The sequence below is a fragment of the Fistularia commersonii genome, chromosome 3 (assembly GCF_037954325.1).
Source record: "Fistularia commersonii isolate RoL2024-O1a breed Wild chromosome 3, RoL_Fcom_v1.0, whole genome shotgun sequence".
Classification (NCBI taxonomy): domain Eukaryota; kingdom Metazoa; phylum Chordata; class Actinopteri; order Syngnathiformes; family Fistulariidae; genus Fistularia; species Fistularia commersonii.
Genome location: NC_141286.1, coordinates 6464929 through 6485863, shown reverse-complemented (window position 1 = coordinate 6485863; position 20935 = coordinate 6464929). Strand labels below are relative to the sequence as shown.

At 39.4% G+C, this 20935-nt stretch overlaps 1 protein-coding gene and 1 long non-coding RNA gene across 4 annotated transcripts in view; one reads left to right on the top strand and one right to left on the bottom strand.

Annotated features, from left to right (window-relative positions):
• Positions 1 to 20935, top strand: part of LOC147235334 (uncharacterized) — a 37087-nt gene that overhangs the window by 2943 nt on the left and 13209 nt on the right. For 2 of the 3 annotated variants that reach the window (XR_015104493.1, XR_015104487.1), the window contains exons 3-6: positions 1224 to 1316; positions 1948 to 2009; positions 14022 to 14121; positions 14311 to 14364. This is a non-coding gene — a long non-coding RNA (uncharacterized LOC147235334). Of the gene's footprint in view, positions 1 to 1223; positions 1317 to 1947; positions 2010 to 14018; positions 14122 to 14310; positions 14365 to 20935 lie in introns of all 3 variants that reach the window. The other variant, XR_015104492.1, reaches the window with a different exon arrangement.
• On the bottom strand, positions 9791 to 19925 carry pou2af1 (POU class 2 homeobox associating factor 1). The gene is made up of 5 exons (XM_086142900.1): positions 19873 to 19925; positions 13962 to 14089; positions 12011 to 12050; positions 11638 to 11927; positions 9791 to 10911 (listed from the first exon to the last, which is right to left on the bottom strand). The coding sequence occupies exons 1-5, from the start codon at positions 19886 to 19888 to the stop codon at positions 10486 to 10488; spliced, it is 900 nt and encodes a 299-aa protein (XP_085999026.1). The 5' UTR covers positions 19889 to 19925; the 3' UTR covers positions 9791 to 10485.

The window sequence follows — 20935 nt, the reverse complement described above, 5'->3', positions numbered from 1 at the left end:
AGTTTTCCTTTGTTAGTGGTTAGCACAACATGCAATTAAGAGTCCAATCTGATCTGAAGACCAGCCTCATTTACCGGTTATCCTGCAGAGCCACAAGCAACTTTTAAGTTTCACAGGATTTGAATGTATAGATACATATATTTCTAAATTCATTAAACTTAAATCTCACATTGAAATACATTTCTGTCCTTGAGTCAAATGTAGATAAGACGATACTCTTGAAATATCACCACCCTCCCTTTTGAAACAAAACGCCTGAGGAAATTCTTCTGCTGACTTTTTAAATTTTTAAGCAAACTCCCAACAGCCAGCAGGCCGACTATGTGATGCTTTTCAAGTGAACAACACTGCACCACGGAGAAAGCACAGTCCGATCACACTTTAGTTCAAACAATTGAAAATATTGTTCGTGCGAAGCATGTGCGATCTGTACGTGTGCTTTTGTAAAATGGTTTGACAACCATTTTTTTTTTTTTTTTTTTTTTTTTTTTGCACGAGTCATCTGAAAGGCTCTGTAGTCTTTTTCTTCTATGCACTTCTGTTCTTCCTGTGAGATTCCCCCTCTGAGGCTCTCTCTGAGGTTTCTTCCATGTTTAACCAGTTCAAAGGATATTCCCCGATCTTAGTCTGGAGCCTGAGGACAGAGGGTCCCCTATTCACATTGTACAGTCCCTCAATACAAATTGTCATATGTGATTTTCGGACACATAAATACAATCCGTCTTGAAAAAGTTGAAAAACAAATATATGGAGAGAGCAGAAATAGAAGCATCATAAAATAAGTTTCAAAGAAACAAGCTATTTGAAGTTCATGACGTCTGCAGTAATGATGCAATCATAATCCGTTTACATGTGGGGCTCTGAACGTCTTACTAACAAGTCAAGTTTAATTTTCAACGCAGTAATTGCTTTCTGCCAGTGCTCAGTCCTCAATACTTTTTTTGCAGGGTGCCCTTCCTAATTGTTCTTGTTCCCCATCATGTTATTTTGGCCTTTTGTTTTTTTTTATTTGTCACCGGCATCTTTTAATCAATGAGTTTAATCTCAGAGAAGGAAACCACAGTTATATAATGGGTACAGTAGATAGTTACAAGTGCTGCAAGTACTTAACAAAAAAGGGTGTGTTGATGAGCACATCTGATAACACTGGCAAGAGATTATGTTTTCAAAGTATGATGCAGTGGTTGAATACTTCAGGACAAGTTTTTTTTTCTTTATTTCAGTGGAACCTGATCCTTATCTAAAACAAGATGATCAAAATACCCTGGGTTGGCTCAGATGTCAGGTTTCCAGTAATCACCTTCATGGACATCCAGGTGATGCAACACTGATTAAGAACATAATTTACAAATCAGATTAAGCTGGAATATTCAGCTGCCTGTTTTCTTTATTTATTTCCAATTATGTGCGGTTAGCTTTGATCCAGTTAAAGATTTTGGAAATCACTGATTTTCAATCAATGTGGCAACTCAAAAATCCCATGGTCAGTCAAGCATTCATACATGTAAATATTCATACATGCTTGTTATCAGGATTTTGGGGGTTTGTCAAAGAAACAAGCTTACGATTGCCAAAACTGTTTTTCAAGTGATCAGGTTTTTTTGCAGTTGTTTACACATTCATATGGATCAGTTAAACAAAAAATGTGGTAGAGATCATGGTTTTTAGCAATTAGTCTATTATCCTCCTTTCTCCTGATCAACTGCCATAGATAATCTTCCCTTTTCAGTGGGGGAATGATGAGATCAGAAGCTGACTTGCGGCCTGTAGATGATGTCTCTTCTTATCTCCTATTTTCGCGCTTCATTCAAAGTGATATACGACTATGTGAGGGACGAGCACACTTATGTACTCTAGAGGCATCTAGTGGTTGCTGCAGGTACCGTCACCCTCTCATGTCTCGTCAATTACCATTTAGGATTTTTGATGATGATTTTTATCCAATAGATGGCAGTAGAGCGTCAGAATGAACGCCTTCCTAACCCCGGGTCCTGTGTCTTCAGCAGCAGGTAATTCTTAAGTTTGGTGTTTAAAATTTCCTCTTAATGTTTCTGTTTTTACTTCATTGCTATGCCGCAGTGGTCTTACAAGTTTGGTGAAGAGGGAATTTTTTTGGTAAAAAGGAAGACCATCCTAAACATTTTTCCAGAATCAATTGAATTCTGTTGCACTTTGCTTAAAAAATAACTTTGTAAACAGGAGGGTGAATGTCTGTGCATGCATTTGTGATACAGGGTTAAGACTGGGTTTCAGGGTTCAGGTTTGAAACGGGTATTTTTAAAGTTAGATATTCAGTTGTGATGGTTAGGGCCGGAGGCTAAGGAATTAAATGTGTGTGTTGGTCCCCACAAATCCAAGACAATTGTGTGTGTGTGTGTGTGTGTGTGTGTGTGTGTGTGTGTGTGTGTGTGTAATCGTTTAAATGCAGCGTGACATTGACACAAACTGTTGGTAAGCCCTTCCAAAAATCGTCTCTTGTGGAAATCCCCTTGTGAGGTTTTGGCAGAACCAGCCCGTCCTCGGCGCTCAGGCCTGGACACAGTGCTTGAATCAGCGTTTATTTGCTAATACTGACGCAGACAGAAGACTTCTTTTTGACAGTTTTTTTTTCCAACCACTGCAAAGGAGGCTCTACTTCCACAGAAAGAGGGCCTTTTCTTGACTGGCAAATAACGGACTGCTCTAGGACATCACACGGAGAAAGTGAACATTCTTCCGTAATGATATCATTTTTTTGTAACATTTTTTTATTAACTCGTGGTCACAATATCCATTTTATATATGTATATGTAATATTCAGAATTATTAATATTAAACTAATATTCAGAAACTCCTTTAAAAAATTGAATCTCAAGCTAAAGCAGGAGAACTTACACATTTAGCTCCAAATGACAATAAAAAATGAAATTTGAATGAATATTTGTTTGCAGCTGCAGAGATTAATTTCTAATGAGATTGCTTGAGAGACAGCTGCAACACCAGGCAGTGCGCATCTAGTCTGGGTGAGTAGTTAAACATTTTCGTAAACAATAGCTGCAGAGATTTTTAGAATGTTCAGCTCTGGAGAAAACCATTAGCTGTAAAGCCATGGTGAGGGAGTTCTGGGAATAACACCACAAACACCAACCAACACCTCGTGGTGTTTCAATGATACGTCCAAGGATATGATTGAATGGTCAAAAAAAAGATGGCTTAAAGTTACGTAACTATTTAACAAGTAACTATAAATAAGATTAAGGTCATTTTACGTTTGTCTGCATTTACATCATGTGTTACTTTGCTTAATGACCTTTTGGAACAATGTCATCCCCACACCACCATCCAAGCCAGCTGAAGCCCAGGTAAATGTTTGTCTACAAAAGACTTGAAAACTATTTTAAAGATTCTCTACCTCAAATGGATTTGTTACTTGCAACTTACAACCATGAAAAAGAATAACATAAAATCTGCGTCAGGAACCACAAACAGTTGAGTTTAGCTTGAACAGACATTGTTTTTAATCATATTTTACACTAGAAATTTCTCCTGTATGTCTGCAGTTGGAAGAAACCTTGATTGACAGGAAGTAAAGTAGCAGTATGTTCCCCCAGTGTGCAAAAAGAGAACCACGCTTCCTACTGTTTTGCAATGTCTTGGTGTTTTATTCATAAAGCCAATTATCGGCAACCCCTCAAAATCATCCTAAAGAAAGGAGGGGTGTTAGACAATCTCAGATTCTAAAAAGGAATAGAAAGAATTCCCTCAAGGTTGTAGGTACAGAGTGCTAAGACGTTCATATTCATATCACATGTTCTCAGCTTCTTTTTGGTCTGTGTTGCTAGATTTTTATTTTTTTGGTAGGAATTGCACATTCTCATTCTGTGTGCTCGACAAAAAACCATCTGTATCGTTAAACCTAAACATTTTTGTTATTTGTACTGTTGTTTTGCATAATGCTCATCAAGCACTGCAGTGACTGTTCTATGTATACATGTAAGCCCCTGCTTTGAGACAATTTTGTGGAGGGTCTTCGGACATTGGAATCTGAGCATATCTAATCTAATCCAACTCAAATGTCTAATTTGGAACTTGTAAGAAAGTTGCAAAGAACAACCCAGCAAATAGTTGCTGGCGGGTATAATTCCACCAAAGAAACAGGGAGGGGTGACAACAAATTCCGCTTTGCTGCTGTTGTAACATTAAAATTTTGCTTTTCAGTGTATCGGGTACCTGGGGAGGTAATGTGGGTCGGCTCAGAGAAATGACTAGTGCAAATAACATCAGCCTTTGTCAATCTCTGATTAGTCGGTCCCTTACACTCTTGTGTTCACAGCGGGCGTTTTCTGCACAAACCAAATCAAAGGCTGCCTGCATTTATTCATTTAGTATTTTTATTCCTATAACACCTACACACGCCCAGTTGTGATAACAGAAACATGCTGCTGGCAGGTCACGGAGCGTGCGGCCGCATTGAAAAAGTGACAGGAAACTCCTATTTACACATCAAACAGAAGTTAAGTGGAGGGTGAACACCCCTTAGATCAGTGTTTTATTTGTCAAATGGGTTAGTCACTAAAAGTTTTCATATAAATATGCCTGATTTGCTCTCCCCACAGCAAGGGATGGATTTAATGTTTACAGTCTATTTACTCAACTGGCATTATCAGTGCTACCTGCCAGGGCAGGAGTCAATATCCAGGGAAAATCCCAGGAAAAGCACACTCTCAACTGTTTAACTGTCAGTTGACTAACAGCTTTGAACCCCCAAATTGAGTCAGAGGATTCAAAACAAAATGTAAATGATATTTGTCATGGCCATGTAACATCAGATTATCTGATTATACAATACAAAAAAAAAAAAAAATGAAATCTGTGATATTCTATTGAAATCCTGCTTTTTCAGAATTCTATAACCAGAGACTTGGGAAAATGTTAAATTCTGATACCCTTGGCACAGATTTAAAGTCATAATCAACTCAGCTGAGAGGGCACGTGACAAATATTCAGCAAAGTCAGTTAACAAGTTCGGGTTGGGCTAAAGGTTGCCAATCTTAATCTGCATCATGCTAATACAGGAATAGCAAAAACATGTCCATGTAGTTTTTCCAGAATTTAAAATATTCTTGTGAAAGTAAATGTTCAGATTTGTAGTTTTCTTCTTATTATGACTTACTGGACACAAGACAAATTCCTATTGCTGGTCACGGTATACTATTTCCTCAAAGGTGACAAACTTTGATGAGTCCATGCAGAAAAGCTACATGGACTCATTAGACATTTTATTTGAATATTCTTTACACTCTACCCCTGCATTGCCACATTTTTAGGATAAATGTGGATTTATATATGTACATATTCAGCAGGTGCAGAAAGTAAACTTTTTCGATGAACACACACACACACACACACACACACACACACACACACACACACACAAGCGTACAAGGGTTCTTGATTTTGGCTTGTTAAGGTGTAACCTCATTTAGAGAGGTGGGGATAAAGAACAGGCCTCGGCACGACCGTGAGGATTCCCGCACTGCTGCTGTCGATGTCCCTGCTTGTCCTCCTGCCTAAGCAGTTGGCCCGAGCAGATGTAAACCAAGATAAATCCAAATGTGCCAGCAGTATGTTTTCTGTAGAAGATGTGCAGAATTGTGACACCCCTTGGGCTTAGGAAACACACTTTGGAAAGAAGTATTGAAAAAATTTGGATCAAGGCTTTTACAATATCAGATTTTCATTGCAAAGTTATGGTGGCCAAAAATTCACAATAACAATGCTATCGCTATATCATTCTGATCATCATATTCTCATAACCTGCCCGGATATCTCAGGTTATGGAAGACAGGTTTACCTTTGGTCCCTTGAGCCGATATAAGCTTTCAGTCTTTGCGCATCTGGAACTCCCAGAAAACTATAGGTCTTTTTATTGATCTATTTTTACATAGTGTTTTAAATCATATTTCAAATCATCACCCTCTGCTTCTTTTAGTCTCAGCAAGAAACTAAATTGATGTCAGAAGGACATAAAGCACCAAAGGGAGATTTTACCAGGACACTGTTTAAGCAATTTACAGAGTCGAAGTGCCACTCAAGTGCGGAAATGAAGTCAAAATGAGTCATTGTTTTCATACTGTGTCATTGCCAGAAAGTTTATCTTTATTACACACACAGATCCCATATGTATGACCCCTGGGTCCAATATAAAATTATTTCAACCTGACCATCACTCAAGTGGAATTTCTAATGTTCTAGGTTACATCATCCAGGTCTGTTTCTATGTGCTGTCTTTAGAATAAAACCTATAGCCCTTTACAGTGCAATTTGCAATAAAAAACAAAAACAAAAAAAAATGTTCAACTCCTTCAGTAGAACATCACAAGATACCATCAGAAGCTCCGGAACCTCTCCTAAATAGACCAGCATATTTAGTGTCTTAACTATAAAATATGTGAAACAATTCCATGTTGAATTCATTTAATGGTAGCTTCTGTCGTTATTTCAGGCAAAATAATGCAATGGACACATATCGTCAATCTATTCCTTTTCATAAATTAATAGAAGGGACCTGCGGTGTATTTTTGGGCCTAGTTACAGTAACAGGTGACAAAGTTAAGTCTCACCAATGATGCACCTAAGCGAGACCCACAGACTTTACCTGTCACAGAATGCTAGTAAAATCTATCCAAAATTAGATTCTCACCTGATTTCTGGACCACCTTGCTCACTCCTCTTTATGCAAAGTAGCAGCGGCTACGTTAAGACCCCCAAGCTTTTATCTGTGCTCCTCATCCAGTCTTTAAGCCGCTGTGGAGACCAGTTCCAGCAATTAGTTTCTGCAGCTTTCATCTTTAGTCACCACCTAGAGTTTCAGAATTCATGTGGAATGAGGATGGTAAATTCCCTGCGAAAATTCAGAACTTCACCTCGTGACTCAGCTCCTTCCTCACGTCACTGCCACAGATTTACACAGCCCCTCATCAGTCCAAGGGCTCTTTTGATTCTCGTGTTTCACGCATATGGCGTCTCACCCTTAACCTTTGGAAAAAAAACCAAACCCTCCAGTACTTGAACCCGTTCATTTGGGTCAGGAACTCATGTCTAGACCAGAAGAAGGCTTTAACGGTTCAGTGTAAGCGCACAACAATGGCCACTAACTTAGCGGCACTGACGCGGGATATCTTGGAGGTCTTGATGTAGTGAGGAAAACTGAACAACATCAACAGCAATTATACCTGTATAGGACACACTCTTCTTTCCCATCTGATCTATTCAGACCATGTAGATGACTGGAATAAGTGGGCAGGGATTTTCATGTTATAATTTTTGCCCCAAAACGACCCTACTGAACACCCCAACATATCAACTCTTGCCATCCCAATTTCCCTTGTAGGAATTTCACTGTACAGGGAAACCCGTTTCTATATTGTGCATGTGACAATAAATGCTTTGAATCTTGAATCTTTAGTATCTTGTAAGAACTTAAGCACGATTTGGCCCTGATGAATCCCCCCCCCCCAATCCTAGTTCCTGTAGCAGTGCAGAACTTCTCATTAGCCTTGAGATCTGCAGAGAATGAACAGTTAAGATTAGATTTTAGGCACAAAGTGATAAGATTGAATTTAAGTATATTAACCATATATATGTTGGGTTGGTGAATACATGCGTAGAAGAATGCTGAGGTGTGAGCTGCCAGGTGCGAGGCCCAGAGGAAGACTAAATTTATGGATGAAAAGGAGCACTTGAGGTCAGTTGGTGTGAGAAATGAGGAGAGGAGAGTTAGATGGAGGCAGGTGATTTGCTGCGGCGACCCCTGAGGGAGTTGCTGAAAGGAAAAGAAAATCTCCTTGGAGCAAGTTGCCTTCTGAAGGTTCAATAAAACCCCAAATGAACCCAAAGTAGACCAGATATTCCTACTCTTTACTCCTCTTTCAAATGAATTTTCTCCCAATTCCAATGATCTTTTATTCCATTTATAGTTATGGGTGTTATTTAACACTCATCAGTGTTGTAAATGTTGCAGCAATCCAACCACCCTTAATAGCTGGGGGTGAGGTATTTATATGCAAAGCCCCTGGGAGGTCTCCACGCGTCCCTCTCCTCCCTGTACAGGCATGCATGTTCCAACAAGGCCTCTTGCTCTATGGACATGTGCTTTAAAGGCCCTACCTAGGATTCAAGGCATAAAGAAAAATCAGGGTGTATCATATCAAACATCTCAATACAAACTCTGCCTTTAAGTTTAAGTAAACCGTGGGGCTGAAGCACTGAAAGAAGAGCGGGAAATAAAACACCGGAGATCCTGCTGCAAAGGCAACGAGACGCAAGGATCGATAGATAGTCAAACATGTCACAACTTTTCAACACTGTAGCTGCAGAAGTACCCTGGGGAAATGTGAACATAAGCTGCTCCAGGACCAACTGCCCCATCTTTGAACCACAGGCAGTCTGGGATGTTGCAATAAGCTGGCACAGCAAGCACATGCCAACTGACTGAGTCATCAGATTAATCATTTGGCAGCTTTTAAAAGATGCAGATGGATAATGAGGGGCGATACATCTGCGAAGGTTTACATAATGATATGGAAATGTACAAAGCTAATTATAAACTCTATTATAAATCCATATTTAGGAGACTCCAGTCTGTTCTTAACTGGGTTACGGTTACGGTTAGATGCATAAGTTATTTGCATATCAGAAGATATGGATTTTACATTAAAAAAAACAATCAGCTTGAATGGCTCGCATCTCTGATATGATGTATTCCGAGAAATAATATTGCTGCGTATATGGATGGACTACGCTCTGGTCTTTTTGTATTTAGATTATTGCCTTGCCATAACTAAAATCATTGTTTCATTAGTGCTTGGCTCAGCACATTGTGCTGCTCTAAGTGTAACTTGAGTAGTCGTCTTACATTCCATTGGGGATGTGCACATTTTGATAACTGCATCTCCAAGTGGGCTGGTGTGGCCATGATAACATGTTAAATCCACTGGGTTCCTTACTTCTGTGAAATAAGAAAAAACAATGCATAGTTTGGAATTGTTTTTTTGCTTCAATTAACAAAGAAAAAAAATCCTTTGAAACTTTTGCTTTAAGGAATTCAACTTAAGTGATTATTTAAAAATTTGGTGTTAGGGCTATTAAACTTCTTGTTTTGTTCACATGTATAATTACAAGTAACACAGTAATTAAGATTTATTCTCCAGAACTCTGCTGTCATTTCACTTCCTTTCTTTTACCCAATTTTCTATTTCCAAATTTCTGGATTTAGTCCCGTGCCATGCCAACTCTGGAGCGCTCGTGTAACCTCTCTTCACGTGTTTCAGTCACATTAGATGCAACAGCACACTTTCTATCACGTGATACGATCTCAGGTGTCTCCAGGTGTTTTGAGAAGAGCCGGGTTGCAGCGCCTCTTACAATGTCAGTTTTACCCCAGAGGGAAAACCTCTGACACTCCAAGGTTTTCACTGGCAAGTGGGATCAGTGGGGCAAAGTTCTCAGCCTAGGTGCACTCCAGTCATTAAGAAGTCAAATGGGTTGACTTCTCATCTTGATTTGAAAGAAAAAAAAATGTGGATATGATTCCGGATGTGTAAAGCTGCACCGGGCAGGATGTCATGGATGACATTTTAACTCTTTACTTGCCAATGAAGAAAAAACTTGTTTTGTTATTCTTGTGTTACCGTTTATTCTACCTCCACCCCCCTTCCTGTGAAGCTAAAATGGCATATCAAGCATTTTAGTTGGGCATTTGCTCTAACTTGTCTGGCTTGGACAAAATGAACAAATCCTTCACCACAAAAACAAAAAAATCTCTTTATTATAGTATATGTTTTCTTGCAAAGTAAATTCTTCATGTTGCATTGCATGATCTGGACATACAATGTTAAACAAAATAATAATATATACATACATTGAAAAAAAACCTTTGAAATAAACAAAAACATACACATGGTATTAACAATCCTAAAATAAAAATCTTTAAAATATGTCCCATAATTTCCCTTGTTAGCATCTAGTATTTCTTAAAAAAACATTATTCTGGTCGTGCTTTGAGCTGGCACCAGGTTGATGTCCTGTGTGCAGAATTGAGCTACAGGAATTATCCCATTCCCTTTTTTGCTGATGGTTGTTGACCATCTATCAGTATTTGATTTTGGATTTGAATTGGTGAAAAACATGAGTTACGTGCCACAAACTGATCAGTGATGAACTATTTGGGTTATATCTCTGGCTCCCTTTCTGTTTATTCAAGCTAACATAGTTTTAATTGTCACATCAACATCCTGAGCCCTTCAAGGGCCACAATGGCATCACGCTCTCAGGCAACTACCTACACTCACTCCTTGCCCAGTTGATTTAACACTGATCTTCGACATCATCTGTACAGTTGCAGCATAATGCAATAAGTTATAACTTTATCTGTTGAACAAGTTCAAATCTTGGCTCCCAGGAAACAGAAAATTTCCATTTGACAAACAAAAGTGGGCAAACTTTTTAGACATTTGGAATGAAAATTGAGCCGTAAGAGTCCTTGCCATCTGCTCCACAATCTTCCTTCCGTTCCTCCAGAAGTTTATCTAGTAGACTTGGTGATTCGCGTTCCACTTCATCGTCGTCCAGGTCCTGGACATCAGGGTTCATTTGGTGTTCAGGGTAATGGGAGTGGTCCGGGATAAGGGTCTGTGGACCGGCGCCTGTGCTGTCTAGCTGTGGAATCATAGTGGTCAAAGACATGGACAAAGGCATTTGTACCAGAGGCGACCCCGACAGGGTGGAAGAGCCCGAGGTGGTAAACTGGACCCCCGAATTGGGCATGGTAGATATGGTGGTGAGGGGCTGAGCCCATGGGAAGTAGGTTAGTCCTGAGTCTGGTAGCTCCATCTGAGGAAGGGAGCAGGGGGCTTGTGCCACTGGGATGGTCTGGAACAAAAGTCAAAATCAGCTTTGTTGTCAATGTCTCCAAATGCACTGTACAGTATAGAGCAAAAAAACAGTCATGAAGTAATACCATGCAATGGCAGGTGAAAAAATGATGTGGATTAAAAGTTAAAAAATTGCAGTGTATAGTATATAATACAGTAGCTGCATCATTTATTTTACTTTAACCGTGCAAAAATGACAACAGTGCAAAATAGCGCAATATGATGTCAGAAGTCAAGTGTTTTCGGGGCCGGCCGGGAACTTTTAATACTATCGGAACAACAAGTGTTGTCGTGTAAAGTTTTATTTTGGATAATTGTGGAGAACCTAATCAGGTATTTTTATATTTCCATCACATTAAATGTAATGAGATTGATTTACAAACATGTGATCTGAAATTTAGCCTGTATTTCTGCATCCATCTGATTTTACTCAGGGTGCTTACATGTATTTATTCTCCAGAGAAAAAATAATACACTAGAATTGATTTGTAAATGCCTGATTTGACCTTGTTGGCAGGATTATTGACCAAAGTTAATGTGACAATAAGCATCTATGTCAATTATAAAATACATATCAAAGACATTTATGAAGTGACTATAAAGGCAAGGTCAATGACAGCTTTCGACACAGCTCTTCAGACCTCGATGTTGCCGTTTGGATCCCTGCAGGATTCCGCTCAACTCTTTAATTTACATATCAACTCGATGTACGTCTTGAACTCACCCCAAAGTTCGTGAGGAGTGGCGTGTGTGTGTAGGTCAGCATGGTATAGCTGGGGCACAGAGTTTGCATGTACACGTCGGTGCCCAGGCCCGGGGCTGCAGGGTAGGCCAGGGTCTGAGCTGAGGGGTCTTGCTGGTTGTAGTCGCTAGATGTCCAGGGCATTGTGGCAGGCTGCAGGCCGGAGCCGGTTGTGGACAGAGGAGCCTTCCAGTCTGAGCACGGCACCTCGCCTTCGCTCACTGAGTCAACCGGACGGTCTGTGGGAGCTGCGGCGTCCGAGCCAAAGACAGCTGGGGTGATGGTGAAGTGGGTGTGTGAAAACACAGGAAGACATGAATAATATACAGTATGTATCTCTTTTTGATAACGGTACCTTGTGGATATGATGACTGGTTGTTTTGTGTGACTACATCCTGAAAAATAAGAACAATTGGAAGCCATAAAATACCTTGGAATATCAGTTAATGGCACTAACACCACACCAGTGTTTATGGTGTGTTGATATATAAATACACCACACTGACACTTGTGCTTCTTGAGACCAGGTGTGAGAGACACGCTTGTGTACACACTGTGATTAAGGTGTGTGAATGCGTATGGGTTAGCGGGACCGATCAGTACTTGCTTGTGTGTTGGCACGCTGTAATAGTGTTCTTAATTACAATTCAGGGAGCCTATGACATATTTCAGTGCACGATGTCAAATTATTGGGTTTCTGCAACGGCCGTGCTTGTAATTCTTTAAACTGGGAGCGCGAAGCCAAGTGTACCTGTTGTGCTTTTGTGCTGGTTGATTATTTATTCCAGTGCTGCGTCATGATCGGAGTTGATCGCTGATCGAGATGGACACTGATCAATAACACTAGTTTCTCAGAAACTTCATTTTACTTGGGGGAAAAAAAACAAACATCTTTGGAAGGTTAGTTTCAAAGCCTTTTTTTGAGTTTGTCTTGTCGAGCTCATTGAAATCCAAAGTAAAAGGGATTTGGCTCATTTCTTGAGTTGAGTTTTCCAAAGAGAGAACCGGCGGTATGTTGCAGAAATAATTTCCATAAATCACCTCAACATAGATATGAGGCTCCAAATTTGGATTGGGTAGGTTTGCCTTTTTCATTTAAGACAGGCACAAACACTAAATATGTGCCGTACATCTATGCTCATTGTCAAAAAAAGCAGCAGGTTTGTTTGTTTGGGGAGGGGGGGTGTGTTATTGAGGTAAAAAAAAAAAAAAGCAAGCGGGCTCACTGGCAGGCCTGCAAGTTATTTTGTATTGGGCTGTTTGCCCAGTCTTCGAGCCCTGCAGAGAATGGCTGTAACTGTCATGGAAAAACACCTGGATTATATAAGGACAAAATCCCCCCTCCCATCTTGCTATCTAGGATGGCTCCCCAGTCCAGACTGCATACAAACGCCGGCAGCACTTTTTCTCAGTTCTTGTAAATGCTCTCTACAATTTTTTTTTATAATACTTCAGTTGGAACAAGATCAAAAAAGAAGAGTCGTCATTCACTTCGTTTTTTTTTTTTTTTTTTTTTTTTTTTACACGGTTGCTGCTGACTGACAATTGTCACTTGTCAGGACTGATGAAAAAAACATCAGTCGATTGTAAAGAATTTGCAGATGTATTTCTCGAAATGCATGCTGATTATCTTTGCGTTATTCTGGAGACCACCAAAGAATTCTGACGCACTAATCATGGAACTTGTTTGAAACAGCATTCCCAAAAGCTTAACACATCGGGTTGATCTAAATACTTGTCTTAACTCAACCTAGAGAAGGCAACTTTTTATTTACTCATGCTTTTTTAAATACTTCTCCAAGTCACTGCTTCTCAGGCACGTTTGATTGTTTCATCCATATTTTTTGTTTCCAAGTACCAGCATGATGTTACTTACCCATTTTCCACAAACACTGCCTGGAATAGTGCAATATGACATAATATATAATATAAAGAGTATATATATATATATATATATTCGGTTATTAGCTCATAGTCACTATAATTCTAAACTGTATCCACCTTTGTTATGTAGGATTTGTTATTGATGAATACATTTGCTCCATAAAAACCCTGAATTATTGTGATTCTATAGTTTACGAGTAAATATATGTTGTTCTTATCATGAACATAGGTTGGAAATGTCCTCAATATGTAAATGCATGCTGCTGTTTATGTTATTTAAATGTACTATTAGTGTGATGAAGTCAGTCTGCAGATTCAGCACTACAATGACTATTTCAAAAATCACTCCGTTGTGCAACTGCTGCAGATTCGCCTTTGGTGTGATTGAAACGTGTCGTGAAAATAAATATCCCTGTAGTCACCGCTGCATTTGATGTCGCTATGGTGCAGTTCTGCTCCTGACTTCTCTTCCTCCTTAGCAGCTCTTTGACGGGGTCCCTGACTCGGACCCCTTGGTACGGTCTCGACCTGGCCATGGCTGACTGTGGCGCTGGAGACAAGGGAGACAAAAAGAGGTAGCAGGTACGCAACCATGCATTGTTCATAATACAACACTCAGGATTCTGTTATTGGTTAGAATTACAGTGCAAGCACCATGTGTTTGATGATGCTTGAAGATCCATTCATTCATTCATAATTTGCCTTTAATTATTTTAGTTCCTTTTTTTTATCTCTACAACAACAGTAACCTTCTGTGTATATTTTCTCTAGGGATTACATTTGAAATGTGGACCTGGCAGCACAGCTCAGAAAGTACTAAGCTTGGTGAGCTGAAGTTGATATTTTTGTATTCACACTGGAGGTGAAGACTTTTTTTAATGTACATTGCCTCAATTATTATGAAATAGGTTTTCATTTCAAAATTTCATTCTTCACACAGAAATTCACAATCAATCCTAATTTATGCTATTTAATTGCTTAAAAGTCTATTATTTCTGATTCATCAACTGGATCGCTGTATCACAGGAAGTCAATATTTTTAGGGTTATTTAAAATATGGACTTTACACAACCCAATATATTCAGGTATTGTGAACATTTGAAATTAAAATTAGATTTTTGTTTGAAAATTGTGGATACAGCATGGAAAATAAATACATACAGTGTATTTTTAAAAAAAGGTTATATTCCACAATTTGAGTTTTTTCCTCCTCATGGTTAGCACTGTGGGTAACTGAATTCAACAATGCTAATACATCTATATAATTTTGAAATGGTGGTACATCCAACAACTGAAAAAATTTACAAAAGCGGTTGATTGTTCATTAGCAATCACAGTTTATTCCATATAAATTTGATATCACAGTTTTGGTGTCTTCTATGGAACAGGTTCTTGAGAAAAGTCACCGTTAGCTTGCTCCTGATAGACAATAGTTTGTTTAAGGTAATTGTATTTTCATTGAGCAATTTAATCCTTATTGTGACACACGCTGCGGTCGCTGTTGATACGTGACCCATCAATCTTGTATAAAACAACGTCCGGTAATGGATACCGACAGGATTGTTTAGTTTTTTTCTGAACAATCCATCTCTGGGACACGGGTGAAGACAAGGAGCCAGGATGACGGCGGGCCTTAGGCTAAATGGTCTCCCAGTGCATAAAATGTAGACAGCCTGTGATTTTCCGCAAGTATAAGCATGACTGGAAATGTGGTCTGACAGCAAGCGACTGCTTTGAATAAGCACAGAGTAACAGTAAAGCTCGTGTGACACTGCAGTCCAGTACGTCAGTCAGCGTAGCTCCGGGCTAAAAAAGTCAGCAAATCCCTCATTTATTAAGTGGCATTTATCTTGCAGGGGAATACAGTAAATAATGCCAAGAGGGCAATCCTGGGTCCGTGCAAGTGGTGCTTAGATAACCTTCATAAATCAGTCAGTCACTGTGATCACTACAGACAAGGTTACCAAGTTATACCTATCGATCACTTTCTATTTAAAAACATGCACGGGGAATACAGGGTTATATGTAATCCAATCTCCGTCAAACTTGGTGTACCCATCTTGCTTGACTGACTTAATTATTTTGAAATTACAAAATATTATTTACACAGAAGAAGGAAAGAAAGGGCTTGCATCAAGCAGTGTCTTGGATTATTGTATTTTATCATGCAAAGTTAGAATGGTGTTATTATCTAACTTAACTGAAGACATTTCTCTGGTTTCGGGACAATAAAAGTTTCAAGATGATTTTTTTTTTTCCGTACAAGGATTATTAAGACCCCCCACCCCCCACTTCCATTCATTTGCATCACAAGCACCTAGCCTCCAGATATCTTTTCACTCCCAATTCAAGGCATCTGTACCAAGATTCCCCTTCAAGATTGTAGACACATAAGTAAGTTCCGTCCTTGCCCCGTCTCGCACCTCCGTCTATGCCGACGGGTAAACCGCCTTGCCTGTCAGATGGGCTGCCTGGACACCCAGGCAAGCCCCAAATCCAGCCGGTTTAAAATGTTCACAGACAGCGTATATTCAGGGGAACCAAAACACTTGCACGAAACATCTCCCTTGCTTAGCCTGTAGCCGTTTCCTGGAGATAAGTTGCGTTAATATGAGACACCTGTGTGGGTGTAAGCCAGGGGTGGGCAAACTTTTTGGCTCAGGGGCCGCATTGACTTTTAAAATTTGACAGACAGGCCGGGTCACTGCAAGATACGCTACATGTATATATAATGACTTAGATTGAATTCCCCAGTTTTTCCACAAAAGATGACTGTACAAAACGGTCACTGAGAAACCGGCTCTCATAGCTTATAGCTTACAGTGTAAGCTTATAGCTTACAGTTTTATACAGTCATCGAAGGTCATAGGTTGAAAACCTCGACCTCTGCTGATAGGCCACCCTTAGGAAAACATAAACCTGTCTATTTTGTCCTGTGCGACAGTGGCACTAATACTATTTCCCTCCCCTCATTTTTAAAATAAAGTCGCTGAGAAAGTGTTGCTGAGAAAATGATATACATTTAAACATAATATGAGAAAGAGCTGTTTGTTTCGTTAACTAGAGTTTGAGAGAGTGGCGAATGATCCGTTATTTTAGTTGGAAGATCACTTTTTAAGTGATCATGTCCTGAATATAGAATATTCCTGAATTTGGTTTGGTTTCAGCAAGTCAGTTTAGGAAGACTATCAGACCGTCACAACAGAAGCCTAAAAAATTGGCTTTATAAATGAATAAATGAATAACTTTTTTTGCCTGTAAAGTAGACATCCTAAAATGGTGTCCAACCTGGCCATTGCGACTCTTACTCCTCCGCATAAATGAAAACCCTTAGCAGCTGTCCAAAATGTATTTTTTCCTGCTTGTATTTCCACGTAGCATTCAGTCTCGTCCTGTGACCTTTAACCTCTCACTGTGGATTTTGTCACTTTTAGCGACAGGGGGAGGGTGTGAACCTTTGACTTTGTTTGCTGTTTGCTGCAAGGCAGCGTGTATCTTCTTCAGATAGATATCAGTGAATGAATCTCTACGACAGATAAGCTAACACGTTGATGTAAATCACACGACTGACGTGCCATGTAACAAAGTAAGGGTTAACAGAGAGGGACTGAACTGGCGGATGGAGCAACATCCTTTTGCCTACATGAAAAAACGAAGTATTTATACAAATTCTAAGAGTTCTAAGATTATATATCCTTTCTCGCAAAATCAAATATTATTTTCTGTTTTTCTGTATTTCAGATGATTTATTGATAAGACGTTAAGATGAATCCAAGAGGAATCTCGCTTGAGCTTTCTGTTGGGCAGACATAGGTTGTCCTTATTTAAATCGAGGTTAAGACCAAATTCCCGTCACAAAAAATGTGCGGAGAAGATCTGGTGTGTTTGGGGGATGTGAAGCAAGCAAACAAAAGTCTAAATCAGAACAGCAGAAATGTCAAGATTTTGACATAATCCTCCCATTTAATGTTCAATATCAATTGTACTCAGAAGCATACTATATCTTAAGCTGGGTGAAGTCAACTCCATTTCGTATCACTTCCTATCAAACTTTCAACAGCAAGACAAATGTAAGAGTCCCAGATTTAAAAAAATCACCTTCACAGAAAGTATTATTTTCCCGAAATTAGTTCAGTTGACCAGTGGCTTTAAGGAAGTTGTTGCTCAAGGCTAGTAGTTATATTTCCATATTGAGGTGATATTGACATTGGTTCAGGTGGAAGAGTTTGAAAAAACAGCAGCACACATCATAGAGGACAATAATAATAAAAAAAGAGGGAACTAGTTATTTATTCATTTATTATCTATACCGCTTATTCTGCTCCCACGACGGGGGGGGGGGTATCCTTGCTGTCATTGGGTGAAAGGCACCAGTTGATCACGGGGCCACATATAGAGACATACAGCCATTCACCCCTTTAATCAAATGACATCTGGGCAATTTATGGTAAATTTAGAATTCACAGTAAATCCACATAGACATGGGGAGAACATGCAAACTCCACACAGAAAGGCCCCCTGTTGGCATCGAACCAGGAACCTCTTGTTGCTAACAGATGCACCAAAATGCATTGACTTGAGCTAAACATACTATCAAATTTGAAAACAAAAGGAAATCGATAAATCAGTTAGACGCATGCTGTGGATGAGCGGTAAGGTTAAACATGGCATTTCTACTCATCCCCCTCCTGGGGTGTGTCTTGGTTTTCTCCCCTCTCTTAGTTGAGCTAAACTGAGACAAGTTTTCCTTGGCTCAGTTTTTCTCCTCTTTTGTTATTTAGTGTCTGACAGCATCCTGTTTCAACTATAGTTCAACACAAACAAGGAGTGTAAACCTGATGATGTGGATTTTGACATGAAACACAGGTTTAATAACTGCTTGCAGCAGCGAAATTGCCCGTCTGCGCGAACAATTTCCCTGCCGCTCTAAAACCCGAGCGGCAATCTTTTTTTCAAGCCGGCTGTAGTATTTGTTTGTAAACCTCAACCGACCATAACCGTCTTGCTGTCATGTGTCATAAATCTTTCTTTTGTTATGGGAAGCCCCTGTCAGAAGTCGCTTTTTATTACGATGGTTTATAAGTGATCAGAATGGATCGTGTATGGTGCCCTGGGCAGTCGGCAGGTAGAGTTTACCCTCTAAGGCTTATGAACGGCAAGGATAACGGACAATGATGCGACCATTTCATTCACTGACTGCGATAACATCATTTACAACATATTGATTTACCCCTGCCGAAAAAATTTATAAGTTACATATAAAACAAACTGTCAAGCAACTCTATGATGCCTCCATCTGGTCTATACTTTTAGATTTTGTAACCATTGCTAAATAATGTTCCAGTAGACATGCAAAATTTTTCAAAATATATATAGTTGAGCTTTTGCCAGGACCCAGGGGTAAAATATTTGAGTAAAAATTGACATCCATCGATGTCTATTGTTAGATATTTCTGATGTTGTGGATATAAAGTGCAAATCCTCCTGACAAGTCCATAATGAAATGCTCGATATGTTAAAAGCGCTGATCGCTGCATTTAAAGGAGTCATTTAGGAGAAGATTAAACCCCCCCTTTCAACTCTTTGTTTCCCACCAAAACACACACAGATGTGGAGAGACAGAGACAGAGGCGTCTCGTGCACTGGGACCTGCCCGACGCAAAAGAGGAAGCGCCACAGCTGTGCAGTATTTTTCGGCGCTGGCGTCCTGCTTCTATTTTGCATATCTAGATTATAATCCAATATTAATAAAGCGTCGACTTCCAAAGAAGTACCTTCCTCTTTCCGAAAGATTCTGGCAACATCTGGTATATATTGCGCCAGTCTTTGCATTTTTAATTCTTTTGTTGAAAAACTGGGGAATTCAATCTAAGTCATTACATTTTGTATGTTTTCTTGTTATTTATAATCCAAACCCTGTTCAAAAAAATAGCCTAATCTAAGATATTTTCTTGTCAACTACAAGTATTGGTTTTAGAGAGGTTAATGGTGACTACAATTGAATATTTAGTTTCCACGGAGTTCAGCATGACAGAATATTTCATTTGAACTACAGCCATACAGTCGATGTACTGCGAGCCTACGTGCACAAATGTAGTGCAGGTTAGTGTCTTATTATATTGTGTTATAATGTCCATCCACTTTTAAAGATTATCATCAAAAGGCGAAGATGCTTAATTTTGTCAGAACACCATCATCACTAAACAGGTTTATAAGCTATTGAAAGTAAAATGTAATCAATCATATTATTCAATAGACATGAACAAATATGTGCTGCTGAAACACAAGTTACATCTAAATAAAACGACAAATATCACGTCATGTTGTACTTACATTTTTCCCAGTGCATACTGCTTTTCGGTGGCTAATATAGTCAAGTTAAAATGAAGAAAATCAAAGTGGCGGGGTTGAGTGACGTGCTTTATTATAAGAGGCTAGCAGTCCCCCCTGGGATTTCATTGCCTCTCAAACCACAATGTGCTCGGTCTCAGGGATGATGACAGTGTCACGTTGAAGTCACTGGAACTCACAGTTGAAGCCTTCAAATGAACGCTACAGCTACAAAGCCCCCCATGCAAAACAGGGTGTATTAAAAGTGCACACGTGCAGCCCGACAACGTTCTTCCTTCTGTAGAATGTTTTTAATCGGACAGGTATTTTGTAACGTCAATATGGGTTTAGGTTCGGCTTGACTAATTAGACTCCTCTTTATGTGTAATGATGGGATGTTTCCGTGACTCTTCAATAATAAAGACAGGAAACAGATGCTGTTTGAGGGGTGAGATCAACAACATAGAACTTTCAGGTTGTCTCCAGGGTAACAAAATGTCTGGAGGATTTCTTACAAAAAAAGGCAAGGTCATTAAGTGTGTCCATCTTGCTGCTCCAGTTAAATGTTTATGGCTATGACATTGATACCTTTGCGCTGCGACGCCTGTCCTCGTCCTGCATTCGGCAGAAAGAGCGAGTGAAAATTGATGCATCTAGATGGTTGACACCCTCATGATATTTGATGCAATCTGAATCTTCATGTACGTACAACTCGCTCACACACTACTCTCCTGCACAAAATAATATATATGTGTGTACATGTTTTCCATGTTTGCTATCAAATTATGATAACTCGTTGACAAAGTGTTTTCCCCTTCTGCCTCACAGCAAGTACGTCCCTGGTTTTGATTCTGCCAGGGTTTTTTTTTTTTTGTTGGGTTTGCATGTTCAAAGTCAAAGTCAGCTTTATTTTCAATTTCTCCACATTTACTTGACATACAGAGGAATCAAGAAGACGCTTCTCACTTTCCCATGGTGACATGAGATTGACAAAATGATAATAGAGTGCACATCAACAGTCAAGTCCACAACAAACAAACAAACATTAAACCATAGAGTATAAAGT